Genomic DNA, 23788 nt, shown 5'->3' with positions numbered 1-23788 from the left:
AAAAAACATCTACCTATGTCCATAGTATATATTTCATCTAGGTTGAAAGACTTCCTCCTGAGAAGCCATTTGTGGACTCCTCTCCAAAGACCTCTCCCCCAAGGGATATGATACTAGTGACTCTACAGAGAAGTCAGTCACCGGGTACCTCTGCCCCAGCACAGGAAACTCTACTCCCAAGGTCTGTGGTTGCTACTTCTCCAGCCTAGTAATGGCTATGTGGGAAACGTGAAGCAGACCAGACTGCCCTACTCTCCACCTGGCTGAAGACCCAACTGCTGAGCAGAGACTAGGAGCTCCACAGTCCCCACCGGCATAACAGGGAATGGGCTTTGCTTTCTATAAACAGACAGACAAGAAAAAAGCTCACGTTAAAAAACAGTCCTTAGAGGAAGGAAAATAGGAACCAGGCAGCGGGGAATGCTTCATATTCCTAAAAGCTTTTTTTGTAAGTTAACACATGGTGTCTGCTTCTCTCTCGTCACCTATTTATCACTCTCCTCCTTAGAGAAGGGAAAAAGCCCTGGCTGTTTTCCTAGTGCAGAGTTTTGTGGCTGGGGGGAAGAAGGAAGAGGGGGGAGGAAGGAGGGTGCTTTAAGCATGATGCAAACCATTTGGAGCTGAGTGAGAGCACTGCCAACACAAGCTGCACTATTTAAACAAGTGAGGAAATGATCGTATATACAACATGCCAGCGAGCACACACACACACACCAAAGGAAGTTGAGAGGGCTTTTTTTTTCAGGACACAGAGCTGGATGTCAGCAGCTAAAAGGTCGATATTTTCCCTTAACACCCTTCTCAATGACTTAATCATGTTCCGTTTGCACAGAAAACTTCCCAAGAATAAAAAAGTCTGGAGAATTAAGAGGAGGGGTGAATGGTGAGGGATGTTTAGCCTGGGGCTGACCTTATCCGAGGTTTTCTCCACGTAGCAGGGGTCCTGTGGGGCAGCCAGCAAGGGGACAAAGCCCGAGAGAAGCCGATCCTCTTCCAGGGTAAGAAGGGTGAGGTCATCATCCGGGTCCTTGTACAGTGGCACCTCAGACTGATTCACCGCAGTTAGTATGTTACAGAAATCAGCTAGCGTCGACCACACATCCACAGCAACCCTGTGAGAAATAGGTAAGAAAAGAACAGCTTTAAAGAGGGACCAGTAAAAGTATTCTTAGCACTTGTGAGCAGGGAGATGCTTGCATCAAATGCTATCTAGGTTGGCATCTGCCCGGAAATTATACCAAAAATGCTAAGATACAAAACTGTGCTCATGGCAGCAATCTGGTTTATGTGTGTCCATCTATGCAAAGTGGAAATTGATCAGGGAGAGTTTTTAATCTTAACCAGACAGGAAAAAGAATTTAGAGAATCTGCTGCTTAATGCAGATCCTGTCACCTTTCCAGACAGTGTGCCTGAGACACTTACTCAAACACTCTAGAGACATCCAGTGCCTGAGGCAGCTCCCAGAATTCCCCCACTCCTGTCCAACCAAGTATATGCCACACAGACAGCCCCTGAACACCAGCTTCCCCTCCTCCAGCCATAGCTGTGGAGGATCTAGTCACACTGTAGAAAGAGTCATGTTTTTAATCCCTACAATGTTCTAGAAATCTCTTCTCTGTGTACAAGTAGGAAAACAAACAAATAACCAAACACAGACCTAAAAAAGCCGTCATTCCTGGCCTGCCAAGATCCTCCCAGGAAGGTAAAACTTCTCATGCATTTCAGCAGATGAACCAGTATAAGTGTCTCGGCCATCCCATACCCTCTCCTTTCTCTTACTTGCAGGTTAGATACAGGGTGACCAATCATTGTGGTTTGCCTGGGACTGTCCCAATTTTAACACTGAAAGTATCACATCCCCAGAAACCCCCAAGTCCTGGGCAAACCATGATGGTTGGTCATCCTAACTGCATATCACCAGGTCCTGGTTGAACCTGAGAAGAAACCCTGAAACTGTAAAGTCTGGCTCTCCCTACCTGAAATTCCAGAGTAAAATTATAAAAAGAAGGTTCATTTCTCTGTCACTCTCACTTGTCTAAAGCCTACTATGGTTCAGATTCCTGCTTTGGTGGGTGCTAAGAATCCAAAAAAAATTTTTTTTTCTTTTTGCCTGCTCAGAAATAACTCGAATTATGGGGCCGGCCTGGTGGCGCACTGCGCTAGTGCGCCGCTTGGGAAACGCGGCGGCGCTCCCGTTGAGGGTTCGGATCCCACATACAGACCGGTTCCCGCTCACTGGCTGAGCGAGGCGCGGGGGCAACACCGAGGGTTGCGATCCCGTTGCCAGTCCTGGTCCGGTACGGGGGCGACACTGAGGGTTGCGAACCGTTGCCGGACACGGAAAAAGACAAAAAAAAAAAAAAAAAAAGAAATACCTCGAATTATAGTCAGATACAGGGGCTGCCAAGTCTACAGACCTGGCTTTCTTTTCAGAGGAGCACCTAACCAGGAAGTCTGCAACAGGCAGTACCCCATGGATGCTAAGTTTTACTCCAAAAGGAGTGAGATGCATAGGAGCATTACAAAAAAAAGCTTCACAGTTAGGTTAAAGAGGTGGAGTGGGGGCCGGCCCGGTGGTGCACTGGAGAGTGCACCGCTTGAGAGTGCGGCGGCGCTCCCGCCGAGGGTTCAGATCCCATGTGGAGACCGGTTCCGCTCACTGGCTGAGCGCGGTGCGGGCGCAACACCGAGGGTTGCGATCCCATTGCCAGTACCCGGTACGGGCGCGACACCGAGGGTTGTGATCCCGTTACCGGTCAGTAAAAAAAAAAAAGACAAAAAAAAAAAAAGAGAGGTGGAGTGGCAAGAGGCAATAAGCAAAGAGAGCTACAAGAATCATCCTGGAATCCCCCCAGGCGAGTTATTGTGCATGAGCCCTACCTGCTAGGAAGGAGCCTCAGACTTAAGCAATTTGTTTATCCTGGAGACTAGGAACCTTTGGAAGATGGCAGAAAAGAGGGCATTCAAGGGACATGCCACTGAAAGTGATGCTGGAGGAGAAAGTGGAGAAGAGGTATGTGAACTCCCTGACTGGCTCCAGGTGGAAGGAGGCTGCACTGGTTTATTTACTGTAATCACTGCACTAGGAAAAGGCAATGAAATGAAACATCTTATTTTCAAGAGTGTCCTGGGAACCAGGCAGAACACAGCCCCATTAATCACCCAACAGCACATAATCAACACACGTGTACTGTAGAAGTAACTCGCTTCACAGGCTCTGCCCAGGAAAAAGAACATGTTTGGGAAGAATCACCGGAGGGACAAGAGTTTTCTAAAGCCTCTCTCTGCACAGACATCGACAACCAGACTCATTCACAAAGCTCCATCTTTTGGCTCAGCCGGGTTTGGCTGTCAGAAATGTTTAAATATGGAAAAAAATAAACAGTTGCAACACGTTTCTGTGCTGAGATCTGCCTGAGCCCCTTTGTGATGTAATGGGAAACGCGGCATTCAGGCTACCAGCTGTAGAATAAACAGAACTTCGAGGGTTAAAAGGAACTGAACTTTCCACGACCCCATCTGCAGAGAAGAAAATAATAAGAGGAATGATGCACTGCCCCACAGCTCTGATAGTTTATCCTCCGGTCCCGGCTGCAGAGACAAGCACCGGATGTGATAGGGCTGCTCAGGGCCGCCTCCGAGGTTAGCGCTGCCCATGGGAGACGCACAGGGAGGTTCTTCCAGTTCCCTGCTTCCTCCCCCGGTGCCCTGCTGGCCACTTGAGCCCACTGCCTGAGTCTGATCCCACAGCACTGGTGAGCTTTGGCCAACAGGCATTGCTCGGCTGCAGAGCAGCAATTTGGAAAATAAACAGGAAAGACGACAGAGAGAAGGAAGAAGGTGAAAAGTCTCCCAGCTGAATTCTTGGCTTGGGGGCCCTGGTTGGTGCTGTGCAGGTCAAGGCTGCTGTAGGACATAGTTTGGGAGTTGGGGGGAAGGGTGTGGGCAGCAGCGGCCCCAGCCAGAAAAAGGCAGCAGAAAATTACCGATGGCTGCCACAGTGGGAGGCCCCATATCCCTCTCATCCTCCCACCCCTACCATCTTGGATCCAAGTCGAAAAAATATGTGGTACCATGTGGTTCTCATTACCATGCTCTCCTGTCCCCAAAGGCTCAGATAAACCAAAACGGACTCCTCCCAGAGATTGCTGGCCACCACTAGGGACCCCTGCCCACATCTGCCTTTTGCCTATTACCACCCACCTTGTGCCAAAACCTTAAGACTCACTACAAAAATAAGGTGTATGAGAGTTCCTATCCCAATGTTGATTTGAAAGACAGCAGCTAGTGCCAAAAGGCATAGAAAGTACCCTAAGTTCCCAACTCAGAAATATAAATAAACGTGGTCCAAGGGCCAAGCTAGACTAAGCAGAACCAAGAGAATACACAAAATGCTTTAATGAAAGGTCATTTCTGCCCTGGTCAATTCAGACTGGTCTTGTATTTGAACTGATTCTGAATAGCTGCTTTCTTCTGGTATCTCGATGGAATTGCCCAAGCTCAGTTCACATTCCAGATCATCAGTCACCTCCTCTCACTGAACACCACAGACACGAACACAACTACCTAGGCACTCATGGGCCATACAGTGACTCTCTACAGGGGTGGGGTAGTGGGGAGTGCCAGAAAACTAATACTAAGAGGAAGAGGAGCTTTGAAAAACTAGGTGAGATGCCCGAACACAAAAGTTAAGATGTTTGCAAGAGGCTGAGGTAATTCCTGGAACTCGGGCAACAACACCTTAGCTTACCCCAATCAGGCCTTTGGGCTAGGAGGTCAGTTTCGTGAGTGAACACAGGGTTTCCTGAGTAGAAGGGGAAAAGCTTAGCTTTTTCCTGCTTTAGTTCCTTATCCTAACTAGGAGGACCTTCTAACCTTCACCCCACAGCAGCCCTTGGACCCTAAGGATTCAAGGTTGGCCTGCACTGAGGACCCCAAAGTCATATTGTGGGAGGCTATAAAGAGCTTTAAACAGCTCCCAGTATTCTGGAAATGCATGGAAAATGACTTCCCAAAAGGTTTTTTAGATAATCTCAAACCACCTCGTATTCTAAATGGACCTTCTAGAGGGCTGTGGCTCAGGCAAATCCTTCTGGCTTGTTCTGGTTCAACTTATATTTTTGGGAACCTCCCAGAGCCCACAAAATCCCACTAAAGTTAGGGTACATACACTCTTTACCAAGCAGACACAGAGCAGCCAGAGGATATGAAACTGTGTCCAATGAGTCCATTTATAGCTCCCAGAATGGAGGCAAAGGAGTCTCTTAGCAGCTATGATGTGATTAGTGAGCAGGGATCAGCAGTTGCAGGGTGACCCATTGGCCCAACCCCACAGAACACGCCACACACCAGGAAAGCAGACCCCTGGCTAGAATCTGAACACCAGATTCTGGCTTGGGACAGACCATCAGTGACTAGTTAGAGGTATGCACTCAGAACAAGGCTCACTCACTTCCCTACAGACATGCATTCACTTACTCCACCAGGAAAGGAAAAAAATAAGAGTTAATTTACTTTTTATTGCCACAGAATTCCAAGGTTTAATGTAGCTGTCAGTTTGAGTGCGGTGCAGCTGCTGACCGATACAATGCAGCCCAGGCCAGCCCAGGTGACTGGGGAAACACATTTCACAGAAATGAACCAACACACACTCTTAGCTGCTTGTTTGGGGGATATTGACTTGGGGAATTAGATTAACCCTTCAGGCTGGGGTTCGTTCTGTAAATAGCATTAGAAAAGCAGCTTTAGTCTAGGGAACTGAGAAGGAGCCCTGCTCTCAGGTGGGCCAGTGGTTTTTATGTGTTTCTAAAATTTTGGAGTTTTCTCATAGGAGATGTTACCCAACTACAACATGTTCTGAAAGTTTAAGGTGTGAGATATGTCAGGGATATTATATGACAACAATCTACCTCCTTGCCTAAAACTCAAGAAAGGAAGGCAGATCTGCCACCTTTATATGGAAGGGGTCAGGTAGGACTTCTCTGAAAGCTTCACCTGGGGCAGAAACTGAGGGAGGGAGAAAGTTTAGAAAGAGTAGGGGTACTAGGGGCCTGACCAGGGCTTAGTCCATCTTTCTGGCAAGTCAACGGAGGACTAAGCACTCACATACCCCTTCATATTTTTACTGGGGGAATAGGCTGACTGGTGATTAATATCAAGTACAATGACCCCATGTTACAAGCCTGCAGGGGCCTGTGGAGGTGGCCATTTCCTGTGTAATACCAGCTTGTTTAAACACTAACATTCAAACTCCACAGCTGCAGAACAAACCCGGAAAGAGTTGAGTGAGAAGAAGCCCTGCATTGTGTTTCAGAGCTATGGAAGATCATGGAAGTAATACAGATGGGAAATGAGTTGGGTCTTTTGGTCCCTGGGGTGAGGAGATCTGTAACTACAGCCAAGATGGCACAGAAAGTAGGCACAAGGAAGCTGAAAAAGAGAAAATCCATGGGCTACAGATGCAAAGGGAGAAGACAAGAGGCCATAATAGGAGAAACATTCTTAAGATATGCAATATCCGCCTTTCAAAACTTGTTTCTGTATAGGCCATCGTATCCTAGGTCCACAACTCTCCACATAGGGTTCAGTGGCCAACATAAGATCACTGTTGCCCTGGAGGACTTCTCACCCAACTGGAGGAAACTGCAGGAGGTGACCAGCTAACAGCAGAAATAAACCTGAATCCAACAAGCATGGTAGAGTAAAAAGAATATCTGGGACTAAGATGGCTTAGCTAGTCCCTTGGGAAACCAAAATGTCATGCCAACCCTGTTTGCAATGGGCTGAGGGTCTGCTTCTGGTACCTCACTGCTAGGTACTTCAATAGGCCACGGGATAGGATGGAGATGGGGAGAAATCTATGCAGCTTCCTCTCTTGAGATATAGGATCTACAAACAGTATGTCTTCTAGATGCCACCATGATACAAAAAAAGACAACGATGTCAGAGATCACTATTCTAAGAGTTTAAACATGGGCTGCAAGATACCAGCCTCCCCAAATAAGAGATGTTTATTGGGTGAACACTAAAGCATACAAGACTCAGTTGAAGATGATCCCTTCTACTTTTCCAGTTTATACAAACAAGTCAACTTGGGCCTCTGGGAGGGTACCCAACTCTAAACGTATTCTGCCCAGTAGGGGAAATCAAATTCTGAAGCTCAGTCATCCTACATTACTTCAAGAACATAAACTTCTCTATGTTCTAAGCAGTGCAGCTGGAGCGCTATGGACAACAACAGATCACAGTAACATCATCCTAGGATTTCTCAAGTACTAGAGCACTTCTATTGTGTCCCCCCCCCCCCACCATGCTATCTAGGTCAATGTCTTATTTGATTTCAGTTCTCCCAAGCTACAGTCATATGTATAGCCCCTGTCACATCACTATGGTGTGTTAAACCCATCAGCACTGTCTGTTTGGGAAAGAGCAGCCCCTAGGGGATCGCGACATCTCCACTGCACGATTGGAGCCCTCAGCGGCCTCCCTGGTGCGGATTCTCACGGTTCCTGCCTCTCTAAACTTTTAGCTGTAACCACTCCAACACGTCTTCTCAGTTTAGCACACACTGGACCCAAATAACCTCGGCCTAGAGCTGGAAAGTAGTCTCCCTAGGGTCAGTTGCTGTACCCTGCTGGGGTCAGACTGGAGCCTTAGGCCAACACCCCTTCCTTTCACAAGGAGTCCTGTGGGAGGAATAGGGAGGGGATAGAGGCTCCTGCCATGGGAGAGATCACGTGTGGCCCACACTCAGCATTCAGAGGAAGAGGAACCCCCTGGTGCCAGGCTGTAGTGCTGACGCCCCAACCCGGAGCCAGGGAGACTGGGTGGGGAGCCAGGGTAGCAAAGGGGCTTCCCACAGTCACCACCACTTCCTTCAGGGAAGTGCTGATGGACTATTACTTAGTGACCTCTTAAAATGCCCTTTTGGGAAGACGTATTAAGCGTCCTTGAAGGGGTGCTGATTAGACTTGGGATTACTTCTTATTTCAGAGCTACTCTATGATGGTGAGTGAACTAGCTGTTTTTTAACTCAAGAATCTCTATCTCGTCTACAGGGTCAACACATGTAGGCTCCCTGAGGGGATCAGCCTACTGCATACTCTCTACATATTCCTATTTCTGCCTATGTGATAGAACCTCAGAGGGCTCCCTATGAACCTTTTCCAGCATGCTCTGTATACTATATATAAGACAAGGCATGGAAAAGGCAGCAAGTCCAGGAATTTCTAGTTTTTTTTTTTTTTTTTAACAGTAACTCCAATCCAACAGTGTGATAAATGCATCCAAACTACAATTAGGAAGATATATAGCATCAGAATGCGAAGGTCTGGGCAGCCTGGTGAAACGCGGGCTCTCCAGAGCCCCAGCTATGTTTCCCATTATGTAACCCTGGTCCTGGGCAGACAGCCAGACTCCAAATGAAAAAGAGACTCTGGCTTGGCACTGATTCTATTTTCCTATCCTCATTCGGGGTCAGCGCAGTGTCATACAGCTGCAGAGAAAGCTCTAGGGATTAAACCTGGGAAAGCCTCCAAGACCAGGACCTGGGTTCAAGTACCAGCTGAAAGCAATAAACCAACTGCCACAGCTGGGCTAGGTTTGGATGTTCTCAAAGTCCCCTGACTCTTTCACTTACTGAGAACTAGAGATCAAGATGAGAGAAGATTTGGCTTCAACAGAGACTGTGAAATGAGGTAGGTTGTCCCACTGCCCTAGCCTTGCCAAAGGTCCTAGGATGCAAGAGGTCACTATGCTCAGGCTCATGGAAGCCTGTTCTCTGCTCCTTTCACCTGACATTCACAACTTTCTTCATGCTCACTTGGTCAAGTGGGGAGCAGCTGCCTCTCCCTTCTCGCAAGAGGCCTCGTGTGGAAGGGAGCAGAAACTGCTGGTAGATGGCCCCTCCAAACTGCGGTCTGTTCTAAATACTCCACACTCTTTTACAATGGCCCAAGGCCACTTTCCACACCCTGCTATAATCCTCTGTACCAAAAGTCTCCTGGGATATGAAGCCATCCTATTACAACTCCTAACAGGTACAAATGGGTACAAACAGGTACAAGCTCCTTACATGTTGATTCCAGTACACAGACCTACTAAGCGCCACTGTGGGGGAAAACACAATAGCCCTGTGATCCTGCCCTTATCACTCTCCAGTACCAATGATGTTTTCTGCCATCATCATCCTAGGTGTTCCATATGTGCCTTGCTATTGCCCAGGAAAAGTAGATTTCACCAGAAAGAAGAACATGGGCAAAGAGGAGAGAACCAAGGAGACTAACGATGAGTTTTGGAATTCCCCTAGGAAAGTGGAGGATGCGTGCAATGATGCACTAACTGTACAAGGAATGAGGGTAACAGATGAAAGACAGGGAAAGAATGAAGGAAGTGAGATGAAATAAGGATCCAACATGTCAGAGGGAGCATCTGGGAGTGGGGTTTCTGGAGGAAAAGCAAATGGAAATATAGGCTACCTAGTCACCTTATCTTAGGATCAGAGGAATTTGTCTTTGCAAAGAACAAATGCAAAGACCAATGAAAGCATGTAAAGGAGAGGTGTTAAGTGGAAGCCATTTCCTTCCTACTCCCTTGAGAGTATTCCTAAACCCTCCAAAATGAAGATCAGCAACAAAGACCTTACAAATGTCAGGGAGGTTACAGCCCTGACATCTATAGAACCATGTGGGGTGTGTTAATTCCCTATGGCCTTAATTAAAAGAGCAGGCTCCACAGTATGAATGACCAGTGGGCATAAGATTCAAGTTTGAAACCCACAATCCACCATAGCTTGCCAATCTCTCAACCATGGTATTTACTCAGTGAGTATTAGGGAACTATATGAGAAACTTGAAATGAGGGGGGCAAAATTCTTACTCCACTTTTCCCATGCTCGGACCTGAAGGCTATGAAGTGGGACTACCCTCAGTGGTAGTCAGGCCAGTTTGCTCTGCTGAACAGTAGTAGCACCAGTCCTTAACCATGCCTTTAGGCCAGGTCCCAGGATAACAAATCCCCTCCTTTATGCTTAAAATTGTATTCCAGAGACAATAAGCTCCTGATCCTGATTGCAGAGAGAGACACTGCAGAAGGTGACTTTATTTTCTATCACACCAGCTTCTCTGGCCCAGACTGGTTTCACAAGAGAATATGTGGTATCCACAGCTACAGGCACTTATTTACTGGGCAATTAGATTCAATGTATTATTTGGTCAATTTGTTCTTCCTGTGAAGAAAAGTCTGAAAAGACTAAGTGAATATGATTCAAGTGTCCCAACCCCCTCTGCTTCTCTGTAGCCCAGGATGTGAAGCCCAGCTGGAGATGGCTGCAGCTTGGACCACGTGCCCGGCTGCAGATTGAGCCCTTGCCCAAAGATGGGCAGCAGCTCGCAGAGCCGGCAACGGGCCATTTGCTGCAGCATCCAAAGAGAAAACAGACTCAGCACCTCAAGCAAATGAGGCCCAGCACTTCCTGTGTGAGCTTTCCATTTCCTCAGCCAAACAAAAGCCAAAGGGAGCAAGAAAGGGAGGAGGAATGGAGACATGCTGCAGAAGAGAGTTAACAGACCTGATAGCCCAGGACACGAGTGAACAGGGGCTGGGTGGATCATATCTAAGAGACCTGTGGTTGTGAGGTGAAGTAACCCAAAGAAAGCCCACACTCCCCAGCCACGAGAGGAAGGAAGGAACATTAAGTGACCCCTCTGCACGCCCAGAAGCAGTAGCTTGGATACATGGAGAGCTGAGTTCTTTCTTGGCATTTTCTTTCCAAAATTGCAAACTGCATTATAGACTAACAGCCTGAAAAGCTTGAGGCTGTACATGTTAACTCTTTGGGGATCACTGCTGGGAAACAGCTGTCCCCTCGCTAGCAGGTCTATCAGCTCTTTTGTGTGACCCCAGCTGCCGAGCTCAGGGCTCTAACCTGGCTCGTCAGGCCTCAGCCTGGAGTGCATTTTAGAAACCTAGGAGGGTTCACAGGAAGGATGCAGAGAAGAGTCTGAAGCTATGAGCATCATTCACATAGTTATAGAACTAGAGCTGGGGAAGGCATAGAGAGAGTGGGATTAACAGTCCAGGGGAGCATCCTGAAGTGAGGAACAAGGAAAAAATTGGAAGCAAAGTGGGGAAGTGAGACTACACAGTCAACACAGAAAGATCAATAACTGCTGGCCAGAAATCACTATCGTCGCCTTCCTTTTGTGGGTCACCCCTGTGTGAAGGTCTGTGTGTGTCTGCCTCACATAGCTGGCCCTCTATCCAGAGAAGCCTCCCTCCACATTCCCCAGAAGTGCCCTCAGCAACAGCCAAGGCCTATCCTCCAGTATTCTCCCCTCCACCAGAGAAGAGCATTGGAGGTGAATGATGAGGTACTGGGCATGAATGCTTGTTCTGAAACACACATATGCACACAACATAGAGCCTGAAGGAGCTTTGAGTATACAACACCTGCCAGAGACCACCTGTGGAGAATGGGAGTGGGGAGGGAGAGGCTGGGACAGGGAGAGGGAAAGGAAAAGTGGGGGGGTGAAGAGAGAGAAAGGCAGAGACGTGGAGAGAGGTAGAAATAAGAAGAAAGGGGGAGAAAGGGAACAGGAAGGAGAGTGAGGGATAGTCAACAGAACTGAACAGAGATAGAGCCTACATACATATACATGAAGACACTATTGTGCAAACATGGACACACACAGACAGTGACACTAACACATAGAAGAATGGGACACATGAGAACGTGGATAGAGATCAGGTCAGCAAGCTTTTCCTCTAATGGGCTGGATAGTAAATATTCTAGGCTTTGTGAGCCATACAGTTTCTGTGGCAATTACTCGACTCTGCTGGTAGAGTGTGAAAACAGCCACAGACAGAGTGTAAACAAATAAGCGTGGCTGTGTTCCAGTGCAACTTTATGGACACTGAAATCTGACTTTCATATAATTTTCACGAGTCATGAAATAGTATTCTTTTGATTTTTTCCAACCATTAAAAAATGTAAAGCATTCTTAGCTTGTGGGCTATAGTTTGCTGACCCCTGACACACACACACACACACACACACACACACACACACGCACGCGCGCGCGCGAAATGACAACAGAGGCAGGCAGGCAGGCACAAGCAAAAACAGAACCACATACACTGAAATCTCTGCTCCAACAGAGATCCAGACTGACACACACGAGCATAGTTACAGAGAAACATGCACGTGGACACAGACATTCAGAAACATGTACAAACACACTCTCACAGGACACAATCATAGACATGGATGAGACCAAAGCAGATAGACTGACAAGAACCCAGAATCACACACAGACAGACATAGATATAGACACAGATACGTGGAAACACAACACACATTGAAACAGACCCCCATGGGAGCATGTGAACCCAGCATAGAGACACACATACCCAAGGATACACAGAGATACAGATACAATGGACACAGACACAGATATGAACTTATCACATGAACAAATATGCATACAACACATGTGGCCACAGATGAACACACATGGACACATATACAGACAAGCATGGATAGGCACACTGAAAGACACGTACATAGACAAACCCCCAGAGGCAGACACATACAGACCTTCACACTAAGACAGAGAAACATTAAGACACATACACAAATGGACCCAGACAGTCACAGAGTCAGATATAACCCAGATACAGACAAAGATACAGATAAAAAAAACAGCTATACATGGTTGCACAACACTGTGTAATTAATGCCACTGAACTGTAAACTTAAAAATGATTAGGATGGCAAATTTTGTTTTATATATTTTACCACAATTTTTTAAAAGAAAGAAAACACACAAACATCTACACAGACACACCCAGGCAGATGCATATACTCCCAGACCAACACACCCCACCCCAACAAATGCTCTGAGAGACCCCACACTGGCACACAGAGACTGGGGCCAGACGCGGGGGCATGGTGAGGAGACAAGGAATGATGGAATGGAGGAGAGGTGTGCATGCACTCACCCTCCCTACACACTACTGTGCCGTGAAAGGAGGCAAGGAGACAGAGAGGAAGACAGCACAAGCAGCAGTGAGACAGTCTGAAAGACACATGGAGAAAAACTACCAGGGAGAGAAGAGACAGAGACAAAGTCTTTCATGCACACATGGACACATAGCAGACTCTAAAGGCAGCCGCAGAGATGGTCAGTCTGAACAACATGGAGTGAGAATGACAGGGCAAGAGCAAGGACGAAGAGCAGAACAGAGAGGGCAAGCTGCAGAGGGGAGAACACAGAAGGGGAGAGGAGGAGAAGGAAGAGGACTGGAGAACAGGCACAAATAGCCTAAAGCATCAGAGGACAAGAAAGGTGTTCAAGGAGAGGAAAAACCAAAGTACAAATGAAGAGGGAACACAGAAACAAGAGGGCTGTGGGAGGGAGGAAGCCCAAAACAGGACGAGGCGGGGAGCTGCGGCAACACAGGTGGGCTAAGGCCAGCAGTGCCGAAGGAATGGGCAGGTGACTCACTGCGAGGGCAGATCCAGGGATGTGGGTGGAGGATTCCAGGTGTCTGGGTACCCGAGCATCCAGTCTGACCAGACCTTCACACTAGGGAGCAGTTCCTTTAGGTCCGGGACGAAGGAAGACACCTTGATGTCATCTTGGTCGTCCTGTTCCTCAGGAGAGGACAGCTGAGCTGCAGAGGCAAAGGGTGAGAACTGGGCTATGGCCCCCAAGTGAGGCCTGGGGCACTGGGATGGCAGCCAACTCTTAGGGAAGGGAGACCAAGTCCACAGGAAAGCTGGGCCCAGAAGCAAGGACAGGTGCCAGTACCTAACAGGATTCTGAAAAGCAGGACAAAGAGAGAACCAGTGTACTGGGTTTGCCCCCTGGAGATGGCTGCTTCTTCTTCACCTGTGCCTGGCTGCAGTCTCTACTCTGGCCTCTAGCCCACCCATTCAGCTTTCCTTCAGCACAGTACTGAGATGGCACCAGAGTTCCTGCCAAAACTGCATAACCTGAATTTAATCATGAGGAAACAAAAGAGAAACCCAAATTGTGGGACATTCTACAAAATAAATGGCTTGTACTCTTCAAAAATGTCAAGGTCATGAAGGACAAAGAAAGATTGAGAAACATTCCAGATTGAAGGAGTCTAAAGAGACACAACATCTAAAAGCAATGTGTCACCCTGGATTGAATCCTAGAGCAGAAAAAAACTTTTTTTTTGTTATAATGAACTTTATTAGGACAATTAGGACAAGGAGAAAAGAGAGGGAATAGTTCCACAGGGAGGAAAGAGGGCCTTAGAGGTAATCAGACCACAAAAGGAGATGGGACTAGGTAGGTGGGAAAAGGAAGAAGGGCATGTTGGGAAGAGGAAGAATGGAAAGTAGAGGGAGAAGACACTGAGAATGCAGCATGGCATTCTGAGGCTTGTCTGGAAGGGCCAAGCGGCTGGAAGGCCCACCAGTTAGGGGGCCCCTCCTGCTTACCTTTGGCAGACTCCTTAAGTAAGGAGGTGCAGCGCCGCACCAGCAGAGCAAACATGGCCAAGCCCAGGGCTGCAGCTTGCTCCTGGATCAAAGAGCGACACTCCTCCGAGAAGCAATCTGAGAAGAGGCAAATGACACTCCATCAGTACATACCTGGGCCAAGGGCTACTCCTCCCCACCTGAGGAGGTGCGCTTCCTTGGCCTCCTTACTGACCTTCCTTTTTGTCCTCTAAGACTGGGGGTGGGGATACTCCCTCTGTCAGAGGGTGGTAGTGAGGCGGGAGAAGATACTGTGTGGGAAGCACTTACCACAGTGCGTGGCATATAGATAAGTACTCGATGACATTGAAAGGATCACCTGTGTAAATTCTGCATCCCATCGCTTCCCCAGGACCAGTTACCTCAAGGACCGCAGTTTGAGCCACAGCTGCAGAATCTCTGCTTTTAGTTGGCTAATTACAATGTAAAGGCATAGTAACAAGACCTCAGGTTTGATTATCAGTCTCTCTACTGTGTAGCTAGCAGGAACACAATCATAAAGATCAGAAAAATAGAAATTTAAAAATTATCTTCTTGAATCACAACCTTTGGTTCCTCCTCTATGTTCATCCTCCTAAGAGAACACACATCACAAATAACCTATTTTCACTGAATGAGTTAATTTTGTATAGAACAGGGCTTGGTGCATAATAAGCACTTAATCAGTGTTAGCTTTTATTTTCACTAATTCTTTCCCTTAGGGCTAAAAAATTAATCGGGCTCCTAGTACCAGCACCCTCTTTCCTTCACTTTTTCAGCCTGGCTGACTTCCTCCTGTTGCAGATCTCTGAAAGGAGCCACCTTGTTAGTGGGAGCTACATAACATACTCCCAAATCCCTTCCTGTACCTATTCTTTATCAGTAGCCCTCCCTGAAAGCCACCTCATCTGGACTTGAGAGGAATCGGTGACAAACAGAAGGCAGCAGTCCAACATGCAGCCTCAGAGGAGGAGACACCCAACACCCACAGGAGATGGAATCAGGGACCAGGCTCATTCGCTCTGGCAGCAGTTAATCTGCTAATTCCCTCTGTAATACAGGAGAACTCTCAGAATCTCCAAGTGTTAAAAGGATAAATAGCCATATGTTTGATCTCTGTCCCTGCCTTGCATTTTAACCTCAATAGCCAGGGGGAACCCTCTCTTGTTAGCTCACTAGTCTTGTCAATGTGGCCTAACTGAAGTTGTTACTCCAGGAGATGTTACACAACCACAGTTATTCCTAATACTCTTCGCCATGGAAGCAAGTATGATCAGAGTATATAAAGCCCTCCCCAAACCACTTTTGAAAGTCCTGGGAGTAAGAAGGAGTAGGCTGCTACTCAGAAGGGCCTAACATATGAACAGCAGCAGTATTGCTATTCTTCTATTGTGGCTTTCCTACAATCCTTCCAGATGCCCAAGGTCCCAAATAACACCCTCTAATTTTCCAACTCAACTGTGGCAGGCAGTAAGGAAATGATAACAATCCATGTGATTAGAATAGATTGCCACTCATTCTTCACCTGTTAAGGCCCTAAAACTGTTACAGAGACAGAAAACAAGCATGCGAGAACCAAGAGGATGGGGGATGGAAAGCAGGGAAGGGGAAGATGGGCATGCCGTCCCAAGAAAAGTTGCCAATTTCTCCCCTCCACCCATCCCTATAGAGCATCCTGCCTTTAATTAGCAACAAAGCCTGGAATGAGAGAATAAGTCCAGAATAGAGGAAGCTGGGATAGGACAAGTGGAGGCCCCATCCTGGTAGGTGGTACCCAGTAAACATTAGTGCCCTCTCATCAACTGGGCATCTTAGGCAGAAGCTAGCTGCACACAGAAGGCTAGAAGGTATCGAAGGGGATACCTTAGCTCCAAGAGACTGGCATTTTGAGAAGCACAAGGCTACAATAAGACACTCTCATTAGCCTGGGTAAGAATAAGGTGGAACAGAGAGAAATTACTTTCACTAAGCCCATTTCTATTTTTACAACAAATGGCAATCTCCAACTAGACTGTCTCTCAGAGTTCAAGGTGAGGGGCTAGGGCTCAAGGGTTTAAAAACAATGATATCTGTGGCCTCTGGGGAGTCCAGTTTGGCTCCTTGTGTTAAGCCTCCTGCAATAAGGTCCGGGGACCAGGCAGGGTAGTAACAACTGGAGCTTCTTTGGTGTAGGTCTGGAAGGGCTCAACTACCTCAGAGCAGCAGACAGAAGGCAGCTTCATGATCACTCTGCTCTTGGTCATGGTTATGTCATCTTACCACCCCCACCCCCCAGGAAAGGCCCGATAGCACGACCTGCAATGTGTCTGGTCTGACTGGAGCAGAGGGACAAACCAGTAAGCTGCTCTGCCTTGATCAAGCAGGTGGAGATATCAGAAGCTATCTAGGGGGTCAGAATGTCTGGGTCTTTGTCAGCCCTCTGACTGGCCAAGTTACCTGGAGGACTTTCTGGAAGGCCTGTGGCTCAGTGGTGCCACAAGCACATATTGAGAATCTATAATATGCTAGACCCCGTGCTAGGTATCATGGAGAGCACAACCACAAAGAAAACATGGTCTCAGCAACCTTAGGACCTTTCAATAGAGTGAAAAAAATTCATTATTTTTGAAGTAACCATAGCAAGTTGGACCCAGTGCCTGAAGTGAGAAATGTATCAAGTGCATGGTATCTTCAGGGGATGCTATTCATCTCACTTAGGCTTCTGTGGGCTAGAAGTCATAAGATACCACTCCTTAGAGTATTCACTGTTATATAAGTGGGTTGGAAAACAGCGTCTAGATTCCCAGAGTCCACCCACTTTGGGGTTAGACCTAGGAAACTGGCCCTCATCTGACAAATGCCCATATATATCCCTAGAGTGTGGCTGGGCCAGGCCAACAAGCAATGTGGGGAGGGGAGGAAAAGGCATTGTTTGCCTTGGTATTTGCCTGGGTTCCTCTGGCTTTGTGTCAGGTAGCAAGAGCCTGACATGAGTGAGGAACTCATTAACACTGTGAAATAGCCTTTCCCCTTCTTTCTAAAAGCAGGCTTGCTCAAGGATTTAGGGGGACAGATTTGGCTAAGGAAGACAGACGGAAATATTTCTTACCAAGAAAGTCACCTGAGGTCTGAACTTGGTTCTGCCCCTTCCCACATGTGAGCAGCTGACCACAGCTCCCAGTATTCTTGTGGCCAAATACCTGCTCAGACAGAAATACTCTTTCACTCCTATGTAACAGGGAGACTTTCTCATTTTTTGAGAACATATTCATGGAAAACATAAACCAACTGTCGTCAAAGTTGCATGAAATCAGGAAATGGAGCGGCCGGGAGAAGGCTGCCATGTGGCCGGATGTTATGTATTTCTAATTAGTGCTATACATCTTTCAACAGCAAGTGTCCTTCTGCTGGGAAACACAACACTCTGCCCTTGTTATTGTAACTGTCAGAGAAGTGCTTAAACAGATAATCTCCAGGAAAAGTGATAAACATGTCCCCTCTCCCACCACTGTGTGTGCGATGGTGCTGCCAAAGCAAAGCTGTGCCTGACGGCTCCAGGATGGCAAAGCATCCTCTTGCAGGAAATGGGCGTGAGACAAGAGGGGTGGAGAGGGAAGAGGAGGGGAGGGGAGGCAGGCCCACCTGCTTGGGCCCTCTAATCCCAGCCAAGGGACAGTGGTTCAGAATCATCACTTCTGACCAACTCCCAGGACAGCGTACTGACTTTTTGTCAGGAAGAGATTTGGAGGAAACCAGTATTGATGGGATACTGGTCACAGAAAAATCTAGCAGCAGTGGAATTAGCAGAGTTCTCTTGGTTACATAGCCAGCTTCCTGGCATGAGGATGAGAAGAATAATGAAGGGAAAAGACAGGATGGATGACACATAAGTCTGATACCCTGACAGAAGCAGAAGAGATTCAGGGGGCACTGGGGTCAACTAGCCATTCTAGCATAGAGAACCAACTATCTGCTTGGCTGTTTCACTAATAGTTGAAGAAAAATGTAGGCAAGACCACTTATTCACTGATTCCCTCCCCACCATCTCCTTCCAAAGAAAGGAAATGGTTGGTCACCTCCAAACTATCACCACCTGGAGGTGATTTGTTGGCTCTTATCTTTCAGACATAAGGCTGCTTTTCTCATGAATCAGTCACCAGTCAGACACAGGACTGGCACAGCTCCTGAGCAGTCCACCAAAACTTCCTTGTCTACAGGAAGTGGGCAATGAGAGCATCTTTCAACTGCTGCTGCTTGAGCCACAGAGTTCCCTGTGGCAGCTGCTGGCTGAAGAGGAGGCAGTCACTGTATAGGAACCAGACAACAAGAGAATGTCAGAGCAAAAGCAGGGATGTCCATGCCCTCGGAGCATCATTTTATTCCCTGAGGAGCAGAATGAATGAGTCAGAAGAATCAGGCACTGATACACCTAGGCAAATTATTCATATACAATGGCAGAACACAGGCTGACTGGTCATAAAGCAAGCCATGACATATCCCTAAACAGGTACAGCCAAGACTAGACAGAGGAACGTGGAAACATTTCCTCCCTAAGAGCCCTCACTGTCATGCCTACTGCTCCCTTTGGATTTTCTAGGATTATAAAACCCTGGCTTCTTCTAGACCTGTTCTGAAAAGTGGGGAGACGTGGGGGCAAAGGAAATCCCAACCTCCTAACAAAGTGACCTCTCCCAAGGGCCGGCCCGTGGCTCACTTGGGAGAATGTGGTGCTGATAACACCAAGGCCACGGGTTTGGATCCCTATATAGGGATGGCTGGTTGGCTCACTTGGGAGAGCGTGGTGCTGACAACACCAAGTCAAGGGTTAAGATCCCCTTACCGGTCATCTTTTTTTTAAAAAAAATAAAAAAAATAAAAAATAAAAGTGACCACTCCCATTAATTCTAGAAACATTTACTTGGGTGCCCAATTATGGATGATATAAAGGAAAATTGGATCCTGCCTGTGAGAAGATGATAATCTAAAGAGAATGACATGGAGAATACCTACTATCCAAGTAACTATAATTCAAGACAATGTATTACATGCTATAAGGAAGATGGACGTAAGATGCTTTCTATTACCAGAGGGAAAGGAAATCATTTTAGCTAGTGTTTATCAGAGAAAGTTTCCTGGAGGAGACCATTTGTAAACTAGGCTTGAGAGATGAATAGAGACAGAACTAGAGGATACAGGAGGGACTGCATGTACTACATGAAGCATATAAGTAGGAACACATAGGCATTGTATTCTGCCTGATGTGTGACTAGGACCACAAAGTACAGGGCCTGCAATGTCAGAACAGGGAACATGAACTTGACAGTGAGGGGGCACTCACTCAACGTTTCTGAACAAAACAATGGTGAGTACTTTATGAAGATTAATCTAGTTAAAGCATTTAGAACAGATACGGGTAGCTGGAAAAAGGTAACAGTGAAGGAGACCAGTCGGTAAGCTAAGAGAGCATGAACTTGTTTAAATTAAGGGAAATTATATGTAGAGCACTTCATATACTTTATAATGCCAAATAAGTGTAACATCTTTCCTGTAACAGAGGTGGAAGAGGGAATGGAAAGGAGTGCATGCATGGTTGTGAAAAATGCTGCAGAAAAAAAATCTAAAGAAGGTGGAGATGATGTTGGTGGGCGAGGAAGGGAAGGGATGAAGACTGCTGAACATTCAGGGACTCTTACAGTTACTCTACGCAGGTTCCAGAGGATCCTGAGAACTCAAGATGGGTAACGCCCACCAAATGAGATCCAAGAAAGGGAACTGCAGAACACCTGGAGGAAGGGAAGTATGTATTCAAGGAGTCCCCAGGCTCCTGCCCACTTGGCTCTGGGCCAAGTCCTGTCTTTCCAGAACAAAGACACTACAGGGGGTCAGAAATACTTGAGGAAGACCTAGCATGAGGAGGCCTGGGAAGTCTGAACTGGCTCTCCCTGTGGAAGCCATTAGATATTCAGCACTTCATTTGTTTCCAATTCTTGTATGAGTGCAGCTCCAGGCTGTGGGGTGAGAGGCTCCTCTCTGACGTAATCAGGAAGCAGCTGCAAAATTAAGGAATCCCTCATGACATCATAAAAAAGGGTCGATGGTTTACTGGGGAAAGTATAAAATTAATTACGTATTCCCACATGGCTCCCTTCCCCTAAATCTGTACATACCCCCTCCCACCCCCATACATTCTCTCATCAACAACATCCAGAAGCCACCCTGATGAACAGGGTACAAATACAAAAAGGCAAACAAAACCCAGGAAGAGAAAGTTCTTTGATGCACTCAAATACGTGATGCCCCATGTATTTGGAACTTAACAAGCAATACCTTGTCTTGGAATTTTTATATATATAGCATGTTTCACCAACAAAATTATAAGACCTTTGAGGGCAAGTTATGTCAAGACTCCACATCCATGAAAATTAACACCATGGAGAGGTTCAAGAAATGTTTGCTGCTCATAACAGTAGGCATACTTGCCTCTCACTCTTGAATCCTAACCAGGAGCAACATGATTCCACTGTGGCCAGAAGTAAAAACTAAGATAAACGCACACAGCATTTACGTATATTATCTCAAAGCTTTACGAAAGATCTGCACAGGAGGTATTGTTTTCCCTTTTTGACATTTGAGGAAGCAGGCTCAGAGAAGTTAAATGACTTGCCCAAGGACACAAAGCTAGTAAGTGCCAGAGTTGGGATTTGAATCCAAGTCTGTCTGTGCCCACATTGTTTCCATACCTGGTTTTCAGATGCCTGTGACTCAGGCTTCACACTCCAACTGCTCCTCTCTTTTGCTATGAATAACACAAAAACCTCAGACTTCTCCAACCACAGTTCTGCACAAAATGCTCTGAGATAACGACAACTTTGTGGAAACCAAAATTAAAAACACAATACCATTTACAACAGTACATCCGCAAAATGAAATACTTAGGTGTAAGTCTAACAAAACATGCACAGGGTCTCTTTGCTGAAAATTACAAAATGCTGATGAAAAAAATCAGACAACCTAAATAAATGGGGAGATTTATCACATTCATAGATTGGAAGACTCAACATTGTAGAAATGTTGATTTTCCCCCAATAGATCTACAGGTTTAATGCAATTGCTATCAAAATCTCAGGAAAGTTTTTATGTAGACAAAGACAAGCTCATTCTAAAGTTTATATGGAAAAGTAAAGGATCTAGAATAGCTAAAAGCAATTTTGAAAAAGAAGAATAAAGCGAGACAAATCATTCTTCCTGATGTTAAGTCAAAGGAGGAAGGACAGCCTTTCAACAAATGGTGCTAGAGCAATAAGACATCCATATGCAAAAAAATAAACCTTGATATAGTTTCACGCCTTATTCAAAAGTTAACTCAGGGGCCGACCCAGTGGTGCACTGGAGAGTGCGCCACTTGGGAGCGCGGCGGCGCTCCCGCCAAGGGTTTGGATCCCATGTGGAGGCCGGTTCCTGCTCACTGGCTGAGCGCAATGCGGACGCAACACCGAGGGTTGCAATCCCGTTGCCGGTCCCCGGTACGGGCGCGACACCGAGGGTTGCGATCCCGTTACCGGTCAGTAAAAAAGACAAAAAAGGAAAAAAAAAAAAAGTTAACTCAGGGGCCGCCCCAGTGGTGCACTGGAGAGTGCGCCACTTGGGAGCGCGGCGGCGCTCCCGCCAAGGGTTTGGATCCCATGTGGAGGCCGGTTCCTGCTCACTGGCTGAGCGCAATGCGGACGCAACACCGAGGGTTGCAATCCCGTTGCCGGTCCCCGGTACGGGCGCGACACCGAGGGTTGCGATCCCGTTACCGGTCAGTAAAAAAGACAAAAAAGGAAAAAAAAAAAAAAGTTAACTCAGGATAGATCAAAGACTAAGATGTAAAACATGAGACCATTAAACTTTTAGAAAAAATAAGAGAAAAATTTCAGAACATAGGACGAAGTGAAGAATTCAAAACCACAATCCATAAAAGGAAAAGCTGATATACTAAACATCATAAAAATTAAAAACTTTGCTCTAAAAAAGACCCTGTAAGAAATAAAAAGGCAAATTACAGACTAGCAAAATATACTTGCGAACTACATATCTGCCAGAGGACTGGTATCTAGACTATATAAAGAACTCTCAAAATTTAACAGTAAGAAAACACGACACATTTAGAAAACGGGCTAAAGACATGAACAGACATTTCACCAAAGAGGATATACAGAAGAAAAATAAGCACATGAAAAGATGTTCAATATCATTAGCCATTAGGGAAATGAAAATTAAAACTACAATAAGATATTACTACACATCTATCAAAATGGCTAAAATAAAAAATAGTAACACCACCTAATGTTGGAAAGGATGCAGAGAAATCAGATCACATATCTGTTGCTGACGGTAATATAAAATGGTACAACCACTCTGGAAAATTGTTTGGCAGTTTCTTCTAAAACTGACAATGCACTTATGATATGATTCAGCAATTGTACTCTTGGGTTTTATCCCAGAGAAATGAAAACTTATGTTTGCACAAAAACCTGTACACAAATGTTCACAGCAATTTTATTCATAATTGCCCCAAACTGGAAACAACCCAAATGTCCTTCCAAGGGTGAATGGTTAAAGAAACTGGGAACATTCAGTACCACAGAATACTACTCAGTGATAAAAAGAAACAAACAATTGATAATGGGCAATAAGCTGTGGACCTCCAGGAAATTAAGCTTAGTGAAAAAGCCAATTTCAAAAGGTTATATACTAGATGATCCCATTTATATAATATTATTGAAATAATGTAATAATAGAGATGAAAAACAGATTAGTGGTTGCCAGGGTTAGGATTTGGGGGTGGAAGAGGGTACGGATGGTTTTAAAGGGGTATAGCGTGAGTGAGCTGTAGTGACGGAACAGTTCGGCATCTTGATTGTGGCAGTAGTTACATAAAGCTACATGTGTGATAAAATTGCACACACTAGTCCAAATGTAACTGGTGAAATCTGAATAAAGTCTGTGGATTGAACCAATGTCAATTTCATGATGTTAATATGTACTAAAGTTATACAAGATGCTAACACTGGGGAAGGAGGGGCGAAGGGTGCATAGGACCTCCCTGTATATTTAAAAACAATATCCTGTGAATTTATAATTATTTTAAAATGAAAAGTTTTAAAAAAGCAAACAAAAAAAAGTAACCAAACCCCAAAAAGATCTGACTTAGGAAAGGGTTACACTGAGACATTTTGGGGATACTTTCTCAACTAGTAGTAGCTGAGTATCCTGTCCAGATGCTGCAGCCCCTTATTCTCATCTTGTGCTGCCTGGCCTGAGCTGCTGGGGAT

General features: G+C 46.1%; 1 protein-coding gene across 2 annotated transcripts in view; it reads right to left on the bottom strand.

Annotated features, from left to right (window-relative positions):
- The window catches only part of SMG6 (SMG6 nonsense mediated mRNA decay factor), a 227294-nt gene that overhangs the window by 111780 nt on the left and 91726 nt on the right, over positions 1-23788 (bottom strand). For both annotated transcript variants that reach the window (XM_008565649.1, XM_008565653.1), the window contains 3 exons: positions 14475-14591; positions 13507-13675; positions 911-1112 (listed from right to left, as the gene is read on the bottom strand). In XM_008565649.1, coding sequence (XP_008563871.1) covers positions 911-1112; positions 13507-13675; positions 14475-14591 — 488 coding nt within the window. The remainder of the gene's footprint in view (positions 1-910; positions 1113-13506; positions 13676-14474; positions 14592-23788) is intronic.

This window comes from Galeopterus variegatus, unplaced genomic scaffold, assembly GCF_000696425.1.
Source record: "Galeopterus variegatus unplaced genomic scaffold, G_variegatus-3.0.2 Scaffold201, whole genome shotgun sequence".
Lineage (NCBI taxonomy): Eukaryota > Metazoa > Chordata > Mammalia > Dermoptera > Cynocephalidae > Galeopterus > Galeopterus variegatus.
Note: the sequence above shows the minus strand (reverse complement) of the source record. Positions and strands in the feature narration are given on the sequence as shown.